This window comes from Phascolarctos cinereus, unplaced genomic scaffold (assembly GCF_003287225.1).
Source record: "Phascolarctos cinereus isolate Bilbo 61053 unplaced genomic scaffold, phaCin_HiC Scaffold_4;HRSCAF=312, whole genome shotgun sequence".
Classification (NCBI taxonomy): domain Eukaryota; kingdom Metazoa; phylum Chordata; class Mammalia; order Diprotodontia; family Phascolarctidae; genus Phascolarctos; species Phascolarctos cinereus.
The window spans coordinates 203,626,538-203,648,877 of record NW_027555847.1 but is presented as its reverse complement, the minus strand read 5'-3'; the positions used below and the strand labels follow the sequence as shown (position 1 = coordinate 203,648,877).

At 35.8% G+C, this 22,340-nt stretch overlaps 1 protein-coding gene across 1 annotated transcript in view; it reads left to right on the top strand.

Moving 5' to 3' along the window:
• Positions 1-22,340, top strand: part of HSDL2 (hydroxysteroid dehydrogenase like 2) — a 40,358-nt gene that overhangs the window by 5,069 nt on the left and 12,949 nt on the right. Inside the window, exons 2-6 of the mRNA XM_020972452.2 lie at positions 1,241-1,404; positions 2,315-2,413; positions 5,058-5,172; positions 11,180-11,283; positions 13,898-13,996. Of these exons, the coding sequence (XP_020828111.1) occupies positions 1,241-1,404; positions 2,315-2,413; positions 5,058-5,172; positions 11,180-11,283; positions 13,898-13,996 (581 nt within the window). The remainder of the gene's footprint in view (positions 1-1,240; positions 1,405-2,314; positions 2,414-5,057; positions 5,173-11,179; positions 11,284-13,897; positions 13,997-22,340) is intronic.

The window sequence follows — 22,340 nt, the reverse complement described above, 5'->3', positions numbered from 1 at the left end:
AGTTTTTCCTCTACTTCTCTTACTTGCTTCTCAGAATCTCTTTTGAGCTCTTCCAAGGCCTGGGACTGATTCATATTTTTCTTGGAGGCTTTGGATGTAGGAGCTTTGACTTTGTTGTCTTCTTCTGGTTGTATGTTTTGATCTTCTTTGTCACCAAAGTAAGATACTTTTTGTGCTGGTTGCTCATGATCCTGGCCAATTACTTGAGTTTTAAACTCTTTGTTAAGGTAAGAGTCTGCTTCCAATGTGGAGAATGTACTGTCCCAAGCTTCAGGGGTTTGTGCAGCTGTTTTCAGAGATACTTGTAGGGACCTGTAAATTTTCATTTCTTCCAAGGTGGTATGATAAAGGGGTGAGGTGTTTACTCCTTTCCTGGCCTGTGCTCTGGTCTGTTAGTGAGCACAAGCACTCCTTTCTGTCCTGGAACTGTGAGGAAGGTTTTGTCTCCACAGCCACTACAAGGTCCACCAAGCCAGCGTTCCTCCTTGCCCCAGGACCACTGCCCAGAACTGTGACCCAGATTCAAGCATGGGTAAAGCAAGAGATTCTTGCCTTAGCACTGGCAAAGAGATCCCTGCAATCCCCTCTGATCAGCCACTGGATTCCCCCTCAGTCTGTGGGCTGGAAGCTCAGGACACAGCCAATGCTACAGGGCCCGTGCTCTGCGCTCTGGAACTAACTCTGAAACCTAGCTCCTTTCTCACCGCAGAAACAGACTTTTCCCACTGACCTTCTAAGTAGTCTTTGGCGTTCCTGGGTTGAGAAGTATGGAAGCCGCCACAGCTGCCTGTGGTTCAGTGCTCTGAGGCCTGCTCCAGGTTTGCTGAGGCCTGAGCGCCCTCACCTCACTGAGCTTCTCTCCCCACCCGGCAAGATAATACCTTTCCAATCAATCATTCAGACAGTCTTGGGCTGGAAATTTGCTTCACTCTGTCTTTTTGTGGGTTCTGCTGCTTTAGAATTTGTTTAGAGCCATTTTTTTAATAGGTATTTGGAGGGGTTTGGGGGAGAGCTCAAGCAAGTCACTGCTTTCACTCTGCCATCTTGGCTCTGCCCCTTTTATTAGCTTCCTTGACTTAATTTCAGTGAAAAATTGAAAAATTTCTTCTTAAGGGTTATTTACCCAAAATCTCTGAATTAGTTTGCAGTTTAGTGTATATTCTCATTTAAGTTGTAACATGCATTTTATATAAGGGTAACTAAATTCCTTATATTAACTGATATTTTTCTCCTCTTTCAGAAAATTAGCAGGATGTACTCTTTTTATCACGGGTGCAAGCCGTGGCATTGGCAAAGCAATTGCATTGAAAGCTGCAAAAGATGGGGCAAATATTGTTATTGCTGCAAAGACTACCCAGGCCCATCCTAAACTTCCAGGCACCATCTATACTGCTGCTGAAGAAAGTAAGTTTTATTATGGCAATGACCTTTTTGGTGTAATGTCTTTAAAAAATGAGCTGGGAAAGCACCGTCTTGAGAATTTAATCAAAGCCTTCCATAGAAATAGCTAATTGTATTTGTATAATGATTTATGTTTAAAGAATCAGATCATTTTCCCCATAGCAACACTGTCAAGTAGGTAGCCCCATTTGGCAGATGAGAAAAAACTTATGCTTAGAAAGTTTAAGTTTAAGCCCTTAATAAGGTCTGGAGTCATGACCTGAACACTGCTCCTTTGTGCTTTCCAATATACTATCCTAGTCTTTCCATCACATCTGAAAAGTGCTTTAAAAATCATATCTCCTAATATGTAATTATAATGATCAAGCCTGATCCTCAAAAAAGATCAAGAGCATACAACCTCCCCTCACCTTCCTTATTTTCAGAGGCTATTGATGTGAAACACTATACTGTTAGATTCTATTTATGTGTTGGATTAGTTTTGCTGAATTGCTTTTTTTCTTTCTTTATTCTTTGTTATAAGGGATTGCTCTCTGGGTGAGGAAGAGGTAGGGTTATATTTAGAAATAAAAATTATATGTATCAAAAGATATCAGTAAAAAGTGTTATAAAAAAATCATGTTCCATCTGCTTGAAGATGGAGGCCTGAGTTTTTTTCAATTTTAACACCTTTCCAAGGTAATAGTTAATTCACTGAAGAATGAATTAGTTTCTTCTAAAATTGTCTTTAACTGACTCCTCTCTTTTCTTTAAAGTAGGATTGGTTTTACTGCTAATCTCCTAGGATAATCCTAGGAGAATATACCCCTATTGTAAGATGACATCACTGGTAAAATTATAAAGTCTACTTGGGTATATCTTTGTTTCTTCCTTAGGAAAAAATATGAATGCTTTTCATGTTTTTCCTTTCTAGTTGAAGCTGTTGGAGGAAAGGCCTTACCATGTGTTGTTGATGTGAGAGATGAACAGCAAATCAGTGATGCAGTAGAGAAAGCCATACAGAAGTTCGGAGGTAATTTCTTAATTACTTGTTAAATGTTGGCTAAACATAGCGATGTAGCTAGAGCTAGAGCAGTTTTATCAGGAATCATTGAATCATAGGGCTTTTAAATTAGAAATTTTGTAGCATCCCTGGAGCTAGGTATAACTTTTCCCACCTACAGTACTGCTTCAAAAGCATTCAGTTGTTCCCCATTGCACACAGGGTAAATTTCAAACTCCTCAGCTTGGCATTCAGAGGTCTCCACAGTCCAGCCTTAACCTCCTTTCCTTCACTAACCCTCTGCTTTTTGAAAGTGGTTTCCTCCCTAGTCCCTGAACACATACTCTCTCCTTTCTTACCTCATTGCCTTTCTGCCTGCCTGAAATGCCTACCTTTCTTTCTTCTCTATGTATTGAAATCTTATCTGTTCTTCAAGGCTTAAATCTCACCCCTTCTCTGATCATCACTGAAAGAATTGGTTTTCACCTTCACAATTCTAAATAATAATAATAATAACTTATATTTATACAGAGCTTTATTTACAATAATAATTACTAATGTTTGTAGAGAGCTTTCTTAATAATAATAGCAATTTATAGAAAGCTTTCTTCACAGGGATGCCTGAAATATAGTTGTAGAAGTATTATTATTCATACATTATACATACATATATTCATACATGAGGAAATTTAGTTACAAAGTGATTAACTTGTCCAGTGAAAGATTCTGACTCTTAAATCTAACACCATTTCTGCTTTTGTTATTGTTGTTTAGTCATTTTAGACGTGTCCAATTCTTCATAACCCTATTTTGGGTTTTTTTTGGCAAAGATACCAAGTAGTTTACCATTTCTTTCTCCAGTTCATTTTATAGAGGAGGAAACTGAGGCAAACAGAGTTAAGTGAGTTGCCCACAATCACATAGACAGTAAGTGTCTGAGGCCAGATTTAAAGATGAGTCTTCCTTATTCCAGACCTGGCACTCTGCACTGTCCCACCTAGCTACCCCAACCCAAAACATAAAACAAATACACCATTTTTGCTATACCATTTCAAATTCCTAAAGCACTGACTTGGATCTTATTTTGTGCTGCATTATATTTAGAGTTTTTTTTAATGTGTTTCTGTCTTTATCTCCCAGCTATATTATAAGATCCTAGAAGGTAGGGAACCATGTCTTATACTCTCTTTTTTTTTTTGCTCACCCACAAGGCCTTGGACAAACTAGGTACTGAGTAGTTATTTGGTAGAAGCAGTGATGACAAGGAGGCAAATATAAAGCATGCCCCAAATCTGAGACTTCTCCCACAGGTTCTATGCTGCCCATTTAAGCAATTGCTTCAGTGCCCTTTCCATAAATTATTAGTGGGAATGCCAAGGGAACTGGAACTAAAGTTTCAGGAACTAGTCCAAGACAGAAGATTCCTAATTATACTACTGACCAAAAATAAAAATTCTCCATTTGAAAATTAAATTGGGTTCTCTAGAAACAATAAAGATTAACATACTTGGGGCAGCTAGGTGGCACAGTGGATAGGGCTCCAGCCTTGGAGTGAGGAGGACCTGAGTTTAAATCCAGCCTCAGACATTTGACACTTACTAGTTATGTGACCCTGGGCAAGTCACTTAACCCTGATTGCCTTACCAAAAGGAGAAAAAAAAAGATTGACACACTCAAATCCTGTTTATATGGGAAGCATATTTACAAAGAACTTTGTAACTTTAAAATATGTACCTGGGGCCATTAAGCCTTTAGAGAATAAAGAAAATTGGGGGCAGCTAGGTGGTGCAGTGGATAGAGCACCAGCCCTGAAGTCAGGAGGACCTGAGTCCAAATCTGGCCTCAGACCAAACACTTGACACACTAGTAGTGTGACCCTGGGCATGTCACTTAACCCCAATTGCCTAAAAAAAAATGAGGATAAAGAAAAGAAAATAAAGAGAATTAACAGAATTAATAGTCTCATTTAAAACCTCTTCTCCAAATTAAAGGGGACATGATTAGAGAGGGGTACAAAATGAGAGGTAGAAGGTTGCCATGTCTCAGTGTACTTCATAATTTTATCTGTGGTTGGACCTGTGTACCAGTCTTCATGGTATAGTTTTGTCCTCTGCAGGGAAGCAGATATCTCCTTTCAGAATGAGACCCAAAAGTGAAAAAAAGTGTCAACATTCCAGCCTATAACATCAGCTAGGAAGTAAGCCCTCCATTTAGAATTAGTAACCCAAGAGGGAGGGCAGCATTATACCTTTGGGCAGAGGATGGGTGCCTGTACTGGGTACCACTGTGGGGATTTTTGGATACCAAGAAAGCAGCATGAAGATACTATAAATTTGGAAGTGTGTTTGGGGATGAGTGGGAAAGAGGAGGAGGCCCAAGACGTAAGAGTAAGTCAAAGAAAAAGTAAGCCTACCTAGGACTTTTGTGGTTCTGTTCCACTGAAAATCATTTCAGTATAGCTTTAGGTCAGTTATTAGACATTAGATTATTTACCTTACTATGTCAATATGGAGTGTCCTGTGTAAGTTAGAGCAGTGGTCACATATGTGTGCTCATGTTAACTTGAACCCATGTGACTAGGGGTCAAACTAGGAGTAGATTTAGTAGTAAGATTTCATCTTATTCTCAGAGGAAGTTTAAAGCATTAAAATTAGGTATTTTATTTTAAAAATAGGAATTGACATTTTGGTAAACAATGCTAGTGCGATCAGCTTAACCAACACACTGGAAACACCAACAAAGAGAGTGGATTTGATGATGAGTGTCAACACCAGAGGAACCTATCTTGCGTAAGTGGGGAGAGGAGAAGGTGGTAAAAATCTCCTGGTGTTTTCTTAGAGGAAATGTTTTAATTACAGTTTTTAACCTGATTAATAGTACTGTGTCGAATCTAATAATTTCTGTCACCTGTCATATCTAATGAAAGCTTAAATAATGTGCTGAAAATGAATGGTAGAAGTTTCTTCCATAGATCTGATGAGGTGGGCTGTGTTCTCTTTCTCCAAAGGAAATTTTCCATCAGTATATCAAAGGTCCCTGGGCTTCATAAAATTTCTAGTTATAGTTAGCTTTAGATCAATCTATATACATGGATGATTTGGGGGATTATTAGTATCAAACTTTCAATCTTAGTCTGATTGCTATTGCAATTTTGGCCATTTTACCTGCCACTAATTGAACAACACATGCTTAGGGAATGCAGATAGCCAAAGCAAAACCTGACTAGGAAGGAAATGCATTCCAAACCCAAATATAAATAATTTGAGAATTTTTAATTAGTTAAATTCACCAAGCCACTGCTTTGTTAGCACACAGTATTGACTTAATTGTACGTATTATTCATTATCTTTTCTATTTTGAAAGTGACTCTGCTGATGGTATTTATATGTATAGAGTAGTAGTATTTGCATGATAGGACTGACCACACTAACATATTAACAAAATCTTTTAACATGAAAATTATACCCGAAGCTTGTTCATAGGACGTCTTGCATATTGGCCTTGTGATCAACGTATGTATTTTGTTGAAATTGAACTCTATGCCTTCTGTGAGAAGATGGCTTCATGCCAGTCTACTCAGCTATTGACATTGGTAGTATTTGTCTTCACCATGTCACTGATGTACTTCATCTATAAATAGTATAATAATATTCCCTTCTTTTAGTTTGACACATGACTTCTACTTTGACCCCTTCCATGTCATAACACTCCTAATATGATACTCCTGTTAGCTACATTGTGGTAAATTTGGCTTCAGTTCCTGGGATGAGGCTGTTACAATCCAAAGCCTTCACACTGGAAACTTTGTTTTACACTTACATGCTTAGCTTAGCATGTGGCATTGCCAGGAATCTGGTCCAGAAAGAAACTGAAACACTGGTAAAGAAATCAGCTTGACACATTGATTCATTGAACTCCATCTAGTTCATCTGTTACCTCAGAATTTCAGTCATTTTTTAACAGTTTCAGTTTTGTGGTTGCAGTAAAAATTTTGAACCCAGTTAGGAAGAGGCCTAAGTTCAGTTAACTGCAGTCTGTCAGCAAAGGTTCTTTATCTTGTGTGTATACTTTTAGAGAGCAGTTATTGACTTACAATAGGACCTTGGGTTGTTTCAAAGACTCTGAAGATACATCTTGATTTAGGTAGAAGTTATTTAGGTAGTGTTATTGCTGGGTCAGAGGGCTTGCGCAGTTTATTAACTTTGGAGACTTATTTCCAAATGCCTTTTCAGAGTGGCTGGACTAATTCACAATTACAACATTGAATTAATGTAGTATGTATGTATGTGTGTGTGTGTGTGTGTGTGTGTGTGTGTGTGTGTATTTAAACTGTTTCTTGTAGTGGTGATATCACTTAACATAGCATTCCATGTATGAGTTCAAATTTTAATTTTACCTGATACTTGATACTTGGAATTACTGTGTGTGCAGTACAGACTGCATTGGGTCACTGGGGAGAAGCTAATTTTTTTTGTCTGTATGAAAAACTCTCACATCATTAGCACCATGCTTTCACCAGCTTTGGCTCATCTACTTGAATCCAAAATATGGGATCATAGGCTACTTGGTCCATCTTAGTGAAATTTATTTATTGTTCTCTTAATATTTTTGGAGAGAAAAATTTTAAAAATATGAAATTACTTATCTTTGACAGCACAACAGTACAGAGATGTCAGTGTGGATTCCTCCTTAATCTTTGGCTGAGAAAATTACTCAGTATTGGGAGAATACCACATCACTAATTCTTTATTTAAAAAAAAATTCCTTAACTTCTACTGTTATCCTTTGTTTCTTCCATCCCCTTTATTTTTTGGTCTACTTCTACCCCCTTTTCCTGATGAGCAAGCCATTGCTTGTTATAAAGAATGCAAAAGGAAGAGGGGAAAGCTAACCAACACATCCACTATGCCTAAGTATATATGCTATATTACATACTTAACAGTCTCCCACCTCCATATGAAGGAAGGGGGGACAATTCTTTCTCTAAAAGGAAATTAAATTACTGGGAGCAATCACTTCCTATTCCAGCTATTGTGTCTCACTGCTCTCCAATATTGAGGAAATCCTGCTTGGGTACCAGTTTAGAGAGTGCTCTTGGACTATTTAATTGCATGTTGACAGTAGTAGCCCATGGCAGTGGTATGATGAATTAACAGTACCTTTTGCTTTAGTCTAACAAGTTGGTTTTTATTTTCCTTAAGTTCGTGCTTTCCATGATAACTGGGATCCAGAAAAGTGAAATGACATGCCCAGATTATATAGTTAGTAAGTGGCAGAAGAGAAGCAAACAGTCCATCAATTTTGATGCTAAATGCTTTTTCAGCTATGCCACACTGCTTCTTTAAAATGGCTAGGAAAGACCAATAGATTATTCACTATCTTTTAGATTTGAGGTTTACTATAATAAATTTAAATTAAAATTATCCATACTTATTTAAATGGGAGTCACCCTGGCAATATTATTGAATCCGGATGATATCTTCTCCATGGGATTCCATGTTAGGAAAAGGTACACATCTTCCCTTTCTTTACCTGTCTGGGAGAACAGCCCTTTGGTTTGTAGCTGCAGGGACAGGGGATTGTACACCTGCCTTGGTGCACATTATAGATGTCTAGCCCTTCTAAAGGGTGCATCAGTTTTTGCCATTCTGTACATCTGGCTTCTCTGCTGCAAAGGAATCACATCCTTACACTAGCTTTAAAATATGCCTTGTGCAAGTTTGGCAGTTGCACTGTGAGTTGGCTTGGGAGTTCAATCTCTGAGAAGGAGAAAACGAAGAGAGAGGGAATCTCTTCTCAACTTTTAACTCCAGAAACAGTATTACTTAGATCCTCAGAGATAAAAAGTCTGTATGTGGTATATATCTTGAATATGGAGGGGAATATATAAAGTCCTCCATTTTTACCTGATTTATATTTTTATTATTCCAAAAGTTGATTTGTTATCCTTCACTTGAGTCCCTGGTATTTAGATTTTTAAATGTGTGCTTTCCCCTCCCCAGAACAGGCACTTCCTGTCATTTTTTAATGCAAATCTTATTACAGAGCAGCATGGATTCTATTTTTCTATATGTAAGTTAAAAGTAGCATTAGTATAAAGAATAATGCTTATTATTCTATAAAAGAGAATGTAGTTGTGAAAAGTGTACCTGGTCTAGTGAAGATGGGAGTGAGGGATGTATAGTTTGACAAATCAAAAGAAAGCCTGTTTTTGTGTTGTAAATCAAATGAGTTCTTCTTTTTATGAACATGAAAATATGATTATGCAGCCTAGGTTGGGTTTTTTTCCCCACCAGATGATGTTTTGAAGTTCACTTTCTCTCTTTAAATTAAAAAGTGGCCATGATTGCTTTCTCCCCAGTGCAACTAAAGCATACTTGAAAATCATACATATTATGCACAAAAAGCTTGTGCTTGCAATAGCAAGTTTAAGTCTTGATAGTTTAAAAAAATAATAGCTAACTGACTAAGGATTTTATGCTTTTAGGAAAAAGGAACAGATGCTCATTTGAAAATAGAAGTGGTCTAGATCAGAGGCTTGGAAAAATTGTAAAATATAAGAACCAATGTGAGAGAGGTTTAACATGGCTTGATTTTTAAAAATTGAACCAAATTCTATCATAGCATGAATAAGTTGTCTTTCCCTAGGTAGTGAATTAACTCTTTCAGTGCAGTGGTATATTATTTTGTAAATTGTAGCTCTAGTGTTGTATGATTACTACACACTGAGATGAAAAAATTCACTATAATTTGAAATGTAGGAGGAGACGTATATTTTTGGACATGGCCAATGTAGGAATTTGTTTTGCTTGACAATATTTATTTGTTATGAATGTTTTCTTTTTCATTTTTTTACCCTTCAGTTGAGAGGCACATGGGGAGAGAGACAATAAATGCTTGTAAAAAATAAATAATTTAAAATTTTACCGTACAATAGACAGATTGCTCCCTAGTACTAGTTCAGGTAAGGCTTGTTATATTCCAGTAAAAACTCCTGAAGAAAAAAAAATAGGAGACTGAACATAGCGTTATGGAACATGTTATCAAATATTTTCTCTTAAAATATTTTGTAGGATCATATATTGTCTAATCCATATCTATTCATTTGATGGATGAGGTAACTGAGGCAGAGAAGAAAAATGGTTTATCCAGGGTCACAGATAAGTAGCAAAGTCAAAAATTCAAACCCAGGACTTCTGACTCCATATCTGATACTCTTTCCGTTGCATAACGTATTTTTGTTGAAGCCATGTGTAGTATATAGGAAACCATATTCACCTTGTAACCTTATAGAATCATAAACTGGAAAAGATTTTACAAATGATCTAGTCCATTCATCTCAGATGGCTGGGAAAGGGGAAGAGGGGGGGACATGAGGAAACTTACATGATTTGTCTTAAGCCATGTGGCTAGTTAGTGCTAGAACCATGACCAGAACCCAAATCTGTGGCTCACTGCATCACATCATGGAGCTTCTATTGCAGGACCATATTCCAGGTGCTGTTATATTGTTGTATTTGACTGCTTTCTAGATGTGATCTAGGGTAAGTCACAGGTTGTGTTCCCTCATCATTAAAACAGTGTTGACAATATTTGTATTACTTCAGTCCTGGTAGCAGTATGAAAATAGTGTGAAAATCAAACAAGGTAATCTGTGAAAGCTCTTTGTAACTATAAAATGCTATATAAATGTAAGCTGTTAGTAATGATGATTATGTTGTTCCAAGAATTTTTCCGCTGTCCTGAATAATAAATATTTGTGCTGTGAATCTCTTCCCCTTGAATGATACATAAAACTGTAGGAGAATTAAGTTTTTGATATGTGTGAAAATATTCAAGGAGTAAAAAAGATTATTTTGGTTTTTCTTAAAAGCAACAAACTTCAGATTTGTAGTTTTTTAAGGAGTTTAAAATCAGTGATGTGATTAAGTTTGAAAAGAGTAACCCAATATTAGATTTCCTGCACAAGGGTAGGCCATGTTGCTGGGCAGTGTAGCTGGTAAGAAATTCCTACTTCTACCTCTGCCCTAGAAATATATAAACACTAGTTTACCCCCACTGACCGGTGACCTAATGTCTCTTTAGGGTAGTCCAGTTCTGAATATATTTACTGTTATCTTTTTTTCTTTTAAATAGTATTTTATTTTTTCCAATTACATGTAAAGACAATTATTAACATTCATTTTTTGTTTTTACTTGTGTGTGTGTGTGTGTGTGTGTGTGTGTGTGTGTGTGTGTGGCAATTGGGGTTAAGTGACTTGCCCAGGGTCACACAGCTAGTAAGTGCCAAGTATCTGAGGCTGGATTTGAACTCAGGTCCTCCTGACTCCAAGGCCAAAGCTCTATCCACTACTGCCACCTACCTGCCCCTCTTTTTTGTTGTTGTTGTTGTTTTTGCTTTTTTAAACTCAGTTTTTAAATAAAATTTTGAGTTCCAAATTTTCTCCTTCTCTTCCTCCTTTTTCCTTCCCCTCTTTCCTCCCTAAGGTGGCAGACAATTTGATATGTTATATGTGTGCTTTCATGTAAAACATATTTCTGTGTTAGTCATGTTGTGAAAGAAGAAACAGAACAAAAGGAAAAAACTACCAAAAAAAAGTGAAAATAATATGCTTTGATCTGCATTCAGACTCCATCGGTTCTTTGGATGTATGTAGCATTTTCCATCATGAGTCTTTTGTAATTGTCTTGGATTCTCCTGTTAATCTTAAAATATAACCTAAGCAAAAATATCATGATATACATAGACAAGTGGTTGAAAGACTACTAACTTTATTTTTTTACTTTTGTTTGCAGATCAAAAGCATGTATTCCTTATTTGAAAAAGAGTAAAATTGCTCACATCCTAAACCTCAGCCCACCACTAAACCTGAATCCAATCTGGTTCAAACAACACTGTGGTAAGTATTAGAGAAAATAAGCCTAGTTGTTTCTGTTGGCTAATTTTTTTTTTTAGGCAATTGGGGTTAAGTGAATTGCCCAGGGTCACGCAGCTAGTGTCAAGTGTTTGGTCTGAGGTTGGATTTGAACTCGGGTCCTCCTGACTCCAGAGCTAGTGCTCTGTCCACTGCGCCACCTGCTGCCCCTCTGTTGGTTAACTTATTAAGCTTTTGAATGGTATTAATGAACCTAAAGTAAACTATGTATTAATACTTCAGATTGAATTATTTTTATCTGTAGAATAGATGTTGGTTTGGGAAGTTATATCTTCATTAAGAAGAATTGTCACGCAGGATAGAGCACCAGCCCTAGAGTCAGGAGGACCTGAGTTCAAATGCGGCCTCAGACATGTAACACACACTAGCTGTGTGGCCCTAGGCAAGTCACTTAACCCTGATTGCCTCACCAAAAAGCAAAAAAACCAAAACAAAACAAAAGCAAAAAAAGAATTGTCCCTTACTTGTAACTCTTAAAAGCAAACCTCAGGAGGAAAAGGGCACTTAAAACTTGATAATTATAGATGTGGCTCTTCCCATTCCTGGAATGCTTACGAAGTCTTTCTGTGTACATCCTACCTTCTAGTGCTTTCCATTCTAGAGTTATCTGCTTCACATGTGTTTTTTATATTCTAGTTATATATAGCTTCTCTCCTACAATGGAATGTAAGTTCCTTGAGGGAAGGGACAATTTCACTTTTGTCTTTGTATATCTAGTGCCTGGCGCATAGCAAGTGCTTAATAAATGTTAGGTTGATTGAGACAGGAAAGGAAACTATACTTCTCAAAAGAGATGATGTGAAATCAAGAGACACACATTGGTTACACTCTTGAGGGGAGCTTCATCCCTATCTAAGGTTCAGAGAAGAAAAACTGATAATTTTTATCTCTAATTCTTAGCCAAACTGCCAGGGTACTCTTGTTCATCCCACTAAGTTAGAAAAGATAAACTGTTCTTTCATTGAGGTGGCTAAACATTCTCAACCTATCCAAAAGAAAAATTTTCAATTTTATTAACTAGAGTGGCTAAACTAGTAATCTTTTAATCCTTTGTTATGAATATTTTCCTTTATATGAAGGTGACAGAATCGAGCCTTGAAATAAAAATGATAACCTTTTAAAAAGTGTTGGCCTTAGTATGAATAAGGGGAAATTTTCTTCTTCCTTTACTCTGTTGCATTAATATCCTTCTTACCTCTTCTCCTCTTACTTCTCTGCCTTTTAAACTCATTCTTTGAAATCTGTACCTTTGACACAACATATTAATGATTTCACATAAGAATAACTAATTACTGTGGTAGCACCACCATGCTTGGCATAGAAATCCTCGTGATGCTTATTTCATTTCAACTTACATTAGTAATAATTAGCATGGTACATTTCTTTTAAAAAATTTTTAATATCATATTTTTTCCCAATTACCTTTGTTTTTTACAATTTTGATTTCCCAATTATTTCCCACCCACTATTCACTCCCTCCTCATTGAGAAGGAAAGCAATTTGATAAGTCATATACCTGCTGTCATGCAAATCATATTTCCATATTAGTCATGTTGTGAAAGAAAATAGACAAAAAACGAAAACCAAGAACAATAACAGAAGTAAAAAAATACTTTAATCTGCATTCAGATTCCATCATTTCTCTGGAGGTGGGTAGAATTTTTCATCATAGGTCTTTCACAATTGTCTTGGATGTTTGTATTGCTGAGACTAGCTTTGTATAGCTGAGACAGTCACAGTTGATCATCATATATTATTGCTGCTATTGTGTACAGTGTTCTCCTGGTTCTGCTTACTTTGCATCAGTTCATGTAAGTTTTTCCAGGTTTTTCTGACAGCAACCTGCTCATCATTTCTTATAGCATAATAGTATTATCATGGTATATTTCTATTGGGGTATGAATATAGAGCTATAAAGGTTGAGACAATTTAGATCATAGATTAATTGGAATAAACAGCTTAGAAACTATTTTCTTAGTCACAATTTTCCCTAAAATGAGCTATCTTAATTTCTTTATTTGAAATTTTATAGTCAAGAGGCAGCATAAATAGAGACCTGGTGTCCGAGTCAGAAGGACTTGAGTTCAAGTACTGTCTCTGACACATGCTGGCAGTGTGATTCTGGACAAGTCCCTTAACCCCTCAGTGCCTCCAAGCAGCACTCTAAGACTAGACATTGCAGAGCATTTGCCAGTCTGCATTGGTGGGACTTTTACTATTTTTTTACATTGAAGATATGGACTAAATAAATAAAAATAGAAATATGTGGTCATTAATGTAGCTTTTATAGCAAAGGATGAGAAAAACCACATTTTTTAACAATCCATTTTAAATTATTCTTTAGAATGTTTCAATTCAATTAGTAATAAATATGAACTAGTTCAAAGCCTTCTGAAAAAAGTGTTAGACTATTTTTACTTCCAACTCTTATTTTGTACTATTTATATTCTTCAGAAGCCTAAGCAGATAGATGTGTCTTAGAAAAGGACCAGTAGAAGGAAATTGATTGTATAACTCTGGATTGATTGTCTTAAGATTTATTTTTGCTCTCTTAAGATTTGTTTTTGCTCTTTTTCAGCTTATACTATTGCTAAATATGGCATGTCTATGTGTGTACTTGGAATGGCAGAAGAATTTAAAGGAGAAATTGCTGTCAATGCTTTGTGGCCTAAAACAGGTGTGTTCAATTTTTTTAAAAAAAATCCATTTTTGGTCAAGACATTTCTATTCTCAATACGTACTTTGTTGTGGGGTAGAAGGTTGGTTCACCTGTTAGCAAATGAAAATTGTCTTAACTTTTGGATCTACCACATTTTGTGGAGTAGATCGCGTACATCTTTTTCTTTTTTCTAGAGGGTAATATTTGTTTTGGAGTAGTTTTTTTTTCCTTTTTGTTTTGGAGTGATCTTCTCCTATCCTTGACTTTGAAATGTATTTCCATATCACTTACCGCTGCATTGAGACTTTCTCCTCTTTGGGTTTATGTGACACTGCTTTCTCCTGATTTTTCTACCTCTCTGCACACCTGATTCTTCCAGGTCTTTTTCTGTAGGATCTTCATGTATGTCTTGCCAACCTAAGTGTCAGTGTACCCTAGAGCTCTGTCTTGTGTGCTCCTCTGTCTCTGTATTCTCTTTCATTGATCTCTTCAGCTTGAGTTTATTACCTCTATGCAGATGACTCCCAAATCTACATATCCAGCCCTCAACTCTCTCCTGACCTCTAATTGCACATCTCCAGCTACGTGCTGAACATTTATTTCTATGTGACTTTCCCCATCAACATCTCAAACTCAGCATATCCAAAATTTAACCCATTATGTTTTCTCCTAAACACTTGAATTTATACAATTATAGACTGAGATCTAGAAGAGGCCTTAGAGGTCATATGTTAGAACTTCTTCATGTTTACAGATGAGGAAAGTGAGGCTCATGGGGGAAATTGAATTGCCCAATTGAATTGACCACAGAAGTGATAAGGTGGCAAAAACTAGGATCTGATTCCAGGTCTTCTGACCTGGATCCAATGTTCTTTCTGCTACACCATGCAGCCTTCCTCCCTTGCTTGTAATTTCTCTTTTTGTCAAAGCCACCAACATCTTCCGATTAACACAAAGGTTCACAGCCTCAGGGTCATTCTCAGCTCTTCATTCTCACCGTCATATCTAATCAGTTGCCAAGTCTTTTTGATTTTACCTCTACAACATCTCTTATATCCCATCCTCCATCTCTCCACTCATTCAGCAATTACCCTGGTTCAACTCTTGTGATCGCTTCTTACCTGGAATCTTATGGTAACCATCTTTTGGGTCTTCCTGAGCCTCATTTTCCCCCCTCCACTCCATCTTCCATGCAGCTGCCAAAATGATATTTTTAAAGCACACATATGGCCATGTTACTTTCTCCTTCAGGATATTTTGGTGGCTCCTTATTGCCTATAATTTAAAATATAAAACTGTTATTTGGAATTTAAAACCCTTCCCAGTCACTGGAGCCTCTTTGCATCTTTTTTACATATTACTGTTTTTCATCCTCTCTCTGCTCTAACCATATTGGTTTGCTTGCTCTTCCTTGTACAAACATTCCACTTCCTGTCTGTCTCCATGCCTTGTCCTCCATGCCAGGAATGCTCTCCTTTACCTCAACCTCTTAGAACCCCCAGCTGTAAGGCTTAGTTCAAAAGCCTGTTCCTATAAGAGACCTTTAATAATTTTCCCGGTTGTTAGTGTCCCTCTACACATGCCCTGAAATTACTATGTATTTATTTTGCATATATATTGTATTTACTTATCTTTGAATATGTTTTATTCCCTTTTCATCTATGTCCCCAGTCTCTAGCACAATACGTAGCATGGAACATACAGTCCTTGCCCTCAGAGAGATATAGCAGGACTCATGAAGCAACATTATAATTAATCATTATCAGGGTTTGCTGGGATTCATTTTTGGGGGAGGGATCAAGGAAATTATTTGCATAAGGCGGTAGATATACAGAAAGTACTTGTCTCCATTACTATTCTGTCTTACATTCTTAATTTCTATCTAAGTGGAAGACTCAACTGTTTCCCTAACATATATCTTAAATCAGAAAATTTTCTAATGGTCTAGTCTGAAGATTTTAAGAACTGAGGTAAAGTCCAAAAGCTATATGGTGAAAGAGCTTTAACAAAAGATTCATTTGCAAGTGAAGTAAGGACTTTGGTCTTCTCCATCCTCTATCAGTAGTAGTCAATCTAGGCATGCTTCCAGAGTATGAAATTTAGCAGCAAAATACAAATGAAACTGCACAATTAATAGAACCCAGTTTTTCCTTAACTAGAACTAATGAGGGGCACTTTGATACTTTCATTACTCCCATGTCCCAGTAGCAGGAGAGAGCATACTATATAGTCGTTGTTGAAAGAGTTGCCTGCCTTAGATCTGAAGATGTGAGCAAGTATCCACAAAAGTGAGTTTAGGAAATAGGAACCACATTAGGGGCTCTGAGAGTTCTGAAAGTATGAAGACTAAACCAATTTAAGATCTTTGAGACTATATTTCTTTAGGCCTTGAATGTCCCCTAAAGGATCACCACATGGTGCCCCAAGAGGAGATCCAGTAGGATGTATAACAACCTGTAAGCAAGGACTGCAAAGGTTGTATGACTCAGGCTAAAATGTTATCATTTTTTAAGACTGAATTTTTTTATTTGTTCCTATTGGCACCTACTTCATTGATTCACTGTTGTGATTTATCCACAGAAATAAAGTCAAGCCTTCCTTTAGATTGACAAAGGACATATTGAGTCCAGATCTGTAAGCTGTAACAGAGATGACCAAAGAGCTATCTGAACTCATTTCTCTAGTTATTCTTTAAAAAGTCTCAAGTTTTAAGTTGATGACCGCTAAAGTTCATTAGTTTTATCACAAATTCTTATTTTCTACTCCACAAATCATCAGTAAGCACACAGTTGTTGATGTGTGCTTTTGAGAACTAATTCTGTAACTAGTTTAACTTGTTTGCTTAGCTATGCTGCAGAATCTTTTGTTGAAGGCTGCTTCTCTCACAGCTCCTTATTTGATCTTGGTTACATACAAGTGTCTTCTTTGTGAAATGTGTCTTTTCCAAATAACATTTAAAAAATTTTAACTTGACAATACCTTTCTTTTTTGGAGCCATTTTAAGAAATCTCCGTCAAGACAGAATATAATAAAGCATTTATAGGATAATTTTGCTGTACTTTATTAAGGGGTGATGATGAATTAGTGAACTTCAAATATTTTGGTTTAAAAAGATTTTTGGTTTTAATGTACTTTTATTGCAGTCATCTTCTGCATTTCTTTTTCTTAGTCTGAATTTAAAAAACAAAATTAAAAAACAAGCAAACATTTCTATATATATTGTAAACCACAAAAAGAGGATTCTATGAAGCCGTGATCTTCCATTTCACACTAATTGCTTTTTAAAAATGAACTATAGTAAATTTTATGGATTACCTTCTTTTCTGTAGAAATTTTTTAATGTGACATTGGCCTTTTTTTGCCACCATTATTGCTAACCCCTACTATGAGAAAGAAAGGAAAAATATCAACCTTTGTAACAAATAATTATAATAAAATAAATTAATCCATGCAGCGACCATGTCCAAAAGTGTATGTCTTTGAACCTCATATTAATCATTTCCCTGTCAAGAGGTGGGTAATGTGATAGATTATTGGATTGCTAGAGATATTGTTGGTCTTTACTTTGGTCAAAGTTCTTAGTTGAGTCTTTCAAAATAGTTTTTCTTTACCACATTGTTGTCCTTGTATAAATTGTTCTTCTGGTTCTGCTTATACTACCTAGGATTTTCTGAAATGATCTTTTTCATAATTTCTTGTAGTTCGATAATATTCCATTACATTCACATACCACAATTTGTTCAGCTATTCCCCAGTAGTTTAAAAGGCAATCTGAAGTACCATTCTTAGATTCCAGTTCTTTTCTTTCTCCTCACCCTCCTCCCATTTTAATGTCTTCAGGATCAGAAAGTTTGTTTCATTTATGACTGTTCCTTCCCTGGTATTATATTCCCTGTTTTTTAAAAATTCAATTTGAACTTAAATACATAAAGAAAAAAAAAAGACCATTTTCATGTACTTAGCACGACATATAAAGAAGATTTTCTATAGAGCCATGAATTTACATTTCACACTGTTTACTTTTTTTGAAAAACTGTATGAGTACTACACATCATTTTTAAAGCTGCTCTGCTTTCTTTGCTTCCTATGAAATTTTTTTTATTTTCCACTGTGTACTTTTTACATTTTTTTCCTTTCTTCCCTACCCCACCCTAGAGATAGTTATTATTAGAAGCAAATGTGTGTGTGTGTGTGTGTGTGTGTGTATAAAAAACCATCTATTTATCAGTTCTTTCTCTGGTAACAGGTACCATCTTCCTTCATAGGTCCTTTGTAGTTGATTTGAGTATTTGTAATACTTAAAATGACTTGGGTACTCAGAGTTCTTAAAACAATATGGCTTTACTGTATACAACATTCTTTGGTTCTGGTCCTTTTAGTCTTCATTATTTTATACAAGTCTTTCCATGGTTTTCTAAAATCAATGAGCTCATCATTTCTTGTAGCACAGTAATATTCCATCGTGATTATATTCCACAATTTGTTTAGCCATTCCCCAATTGATGGGCATCCCTGCAATTTCCAGTTCTTTGCCACCACAAAGAGAGCTGCTATAAATATTTTAGAACATACGGATTCTTTTCCTTTTTCTCTAATCATCTTGGAAAACAGACCTAGGTCAAAGGGTACAGACAGTTTAATAACGCTTTGGGCATAATTCTAGCTTGCTCTACAAAATGGTTGGATTAGTTTGCCGTTCCACCAACAATGAATTAGTGTGCCACTTTTTCCACATCCCTTCCAACATTTGTCGCTTTCCTCTTCTTTAACCAATCTGATAGGTGTAAAATGATATCTCAAAGTTGTTTTAATTTGCATTTCTCTAATCATTAATGATTTAGAGTATTTTTTTCATATGATTATAAATTGTTTTGATTTCTCTATCAGAAAACTTGCCTGTTCATATGCTTTGACATTTATCAATTAGGGAATGACTTGTTTTCTTATGTAGATTTGACAAAGTTCTTTATATATTTTAAATATGAGACATTTATCTGAAAAACGATCTATAAAGTTTTTTTTACCAGTTTTCTGCTTTCCTTCTGATCTACATTGGTTTTATTTGTACAAAACCTTTTTAATTTAATGTAATCGAAATTATCCATTCTACACCTCATAGTGCTCTCTATCTGTTATTTATTCATAAATTGTTATCCTGTCCACCAGTCTGATGGGTAATATGTTCCATGTTCTTCTAATTTTCTTTATATTTGATATTTAGGTCACGTATCCATTTTGACATTATGTTGGTAAATGGTTTAAATGGTCTATGGCCAATTTCTTTTTTTTCTTTTTTTTTTAGATAATTGGGGTTAAGTGACTTGCTCAGGGTCACACAGCTAGTGTCAGATGTTTGGTGTGAGGCCAGATTTGAACTCAGGTCCTCCTGACTTCAGGGCCAGTGCTCTATCCACTGAGCCACCTAGCTGCCTCTATGCCCAATTTCTGCCAGACTGCTTTTCAGCTTTTCCAACAATTTTTACCAAATAATGAATTCATATCCCTAAAACTTAAGTTTTTACACTTATAAATATAATCATTTGCTGCTGTTTATTGTATGTCTACTCTTTTCCACTGATCTTTCTCTTAGCTCTAGTACCAGATAGTTTTGATAATTACTGCCTTATAATATAGTTTGAAATCTGGTACTGCTAAACGACCTCCCTTTTTGTTTTTTTATATTAGTTCCTTTGATATTCTTAACCTTTTGTTCTTCCAAAGGAATCTTGTTATTGTTTTTTCTAACCCAATAAAATAATTTTTTGGCAATTTAATTGAGATGACATTGAATAGATAGATTAGTCTAGGTAAAATTGTCATTTTTATCATATTGGCCCTGCCTGCACATGAACTATTAATATTTCTCTAATTATTTAAATCTGATTTTATTTGTATAAAAATTTTTTATAATTTTGTTTATATAGTTCCTGGGTTTGTTTTGGTGCTGTAATGCCAGGTAATGTCTACAGTTATATTAAATGGAGTATTTCTTACTACCTCTTCTTACAAGGTTTTGTTGGTGAAATAGGAGTGCTGATGATTTATGTATGTTTATTTTATATCCTGCTACTTTGCTAAAATTATTAATTGCTTCAACTAACTTTTTAATTGAGTCTGCTGGATTTTCTTTTTCTTTTTTTTTCTTTTTTTTTTGGTGAGGCAGTTGGGGTTAAGTGACTTGCCTAAGGTCACACAGCAAGTGTCTGAGGCAGGATTTGAACTCAGGTCCTCCTGACTCCAGGGCCAGTGCCCTGTCCACTGTGTCACCTAGCTGCCCCATAATTTTCTTTCTCTATTTTTACTCCTCCTGGTTTAGGTATCAACAACATATTTGTCTTATAAAAGGAGTTTGGTAGGACCACTTCTTTGACTCTTATTCTAAATAATTTATTTAATATTGGAATTAGTTGGTCTTTAAATGTTTGGTATAGATGCCCTCTTAACCCCTTTTCCCCATGCTTATTTCTGCATCAGATTGTGCGTACGTGTGTGTGTGTGTGTGTGTGTGTGTGTGTGTGACTACCCTTTATCAGTTTCAAATAAGTGACATTCATCTGATGCCTGTTCATTCACCCCTTTCTCTATGTTTCCATATTCCTCTCAAATACTCCAGTTATGAAAAATAGAAAATTTTACCCCCTTCTTCCTTCTCTCTATACTAGTCTATTTCTTTCTTTTACACCTTCACTTCTCTTTTCATTTCATAAAACCCTTAGAACAGAACTAATCTACCCCAGGACTTCTCTCTTATTACTAACTCTATCAATACCCTTTAAAGAAAATAAGGCTCTGAAGAGACATTTGTTTCTTTCCTGCCTATATCATCATATAGCTCCCTCTAGTTGGCTCAGATAAATTTACCTTCCTAGGTTTTTCTTGCCTCTGGTATTTATATGTCAAAGTTCTCACTCAGTTCTGGTTTATCAGAAATACTTGAAAATGCTCTTTTCCAATAAAGGTCTTTTTTCCTCTGAAGGATTATACTCAGCTTAGCATGGTTATTCTTGCTTGTTAACATATCTCTTTTGCCTTTTAGAATATTACATTCCAAGATCTTTTCTGGTTTTTAGAAGAAGTTACCATATCTTGTGTGATCTTGACTAAGTATTGGTACTTGAACTGTTTCTTTCTGAATGTAATGTTTTTAGTTTGACTTGAATGTTCTGGCTTTGACATTTCTGGGACTTTTCCTTTTGGGAGGTTATCAGTAGATTCCTTCTATCTCTTCATTTTGGTTCTAATACAGGCACACCTCAGACATATTGAGGGTTCAGTTCCAGACTACCTCAACAAAGACAATATCACAATAAAGCAGGTCACACAAATTTTTTGCTTTCCCAGTGCATATAAACGTTATGTTTACATTATACTGTAGTATATTAAATGTGCAATAGTATTATGTCTTTAAAAATATATACCTTAATTTAAAAATACTTTATTGCTAAAAACAAATGCTAACCATCATGTTATCTTTTTGTTGGCTTTTTGCCTTGATGTTGATGGCTACTGGATGAGGGTGGTAGTTGCTGAAGGCTGTAGTAGCTGTGGCTGTTTCTTCAAATAAGCAACAATGAAGTTTTCTGCATTGATTGACTCTTCCTTTCACCAAAGATTTCTCTGTAGCTTGCAATGCTGTTTGATAGCATTTTACCCACAGTAGAGCGTCTTCCAAAATTGGAGTCAGTCCTCCCAAACTCTGCTGCTGCTTTATCAGCTAAGTTTATGTAATATTCTTTAACATTGTTGTGTCTCAAGGAATAGAAAGGCCTGAGAAGTGGGAGAAAGATAAGGGAACAGCACGTCGGTGGAGCAGTCTGAACAGATGGCATTTTTCTATAAGCTCGCTGTCTTATATGGACACAATTTGTGGTGCCCCAAAACAATTAGAATAGTAACATCAAAGATCACTGATCACAGATTGATATAACAGATATGATAATAAGGAAAAAGTTTTAAATATTGCAAGAATTACCAAAATATGACACAAGGACATGATGTGAGCACGTGCTGTTGGAAAAATAGCACCAATAGACTTGCTTGATTCAGGGTTGCCATAATCTTTCAATTTGCAAAAAACACAATATCTGCCTAGCTCAATAAAATGGCAATAAAATGAAGTGTTGTTGTAGATCTGGGCAGTTTTCATTTGTGATTTCTTGAAATAGAGCATCCAGGTCTTTTAAAAAATGTATGTGGTTTTCAGGGAGTTCAAAGATTCTTAAGTTATCTCTTTGTCCTGTTTTTTTAGGTCAGTTTTTTACATCAAATGTCTTACATTTTGTTCTTTTTTTTTCTTTCCAATCTTTTGCTTTTGTTTTAATAATTCTCATGGAATCAATTAATTGATTTCTTTTTGGTTTAT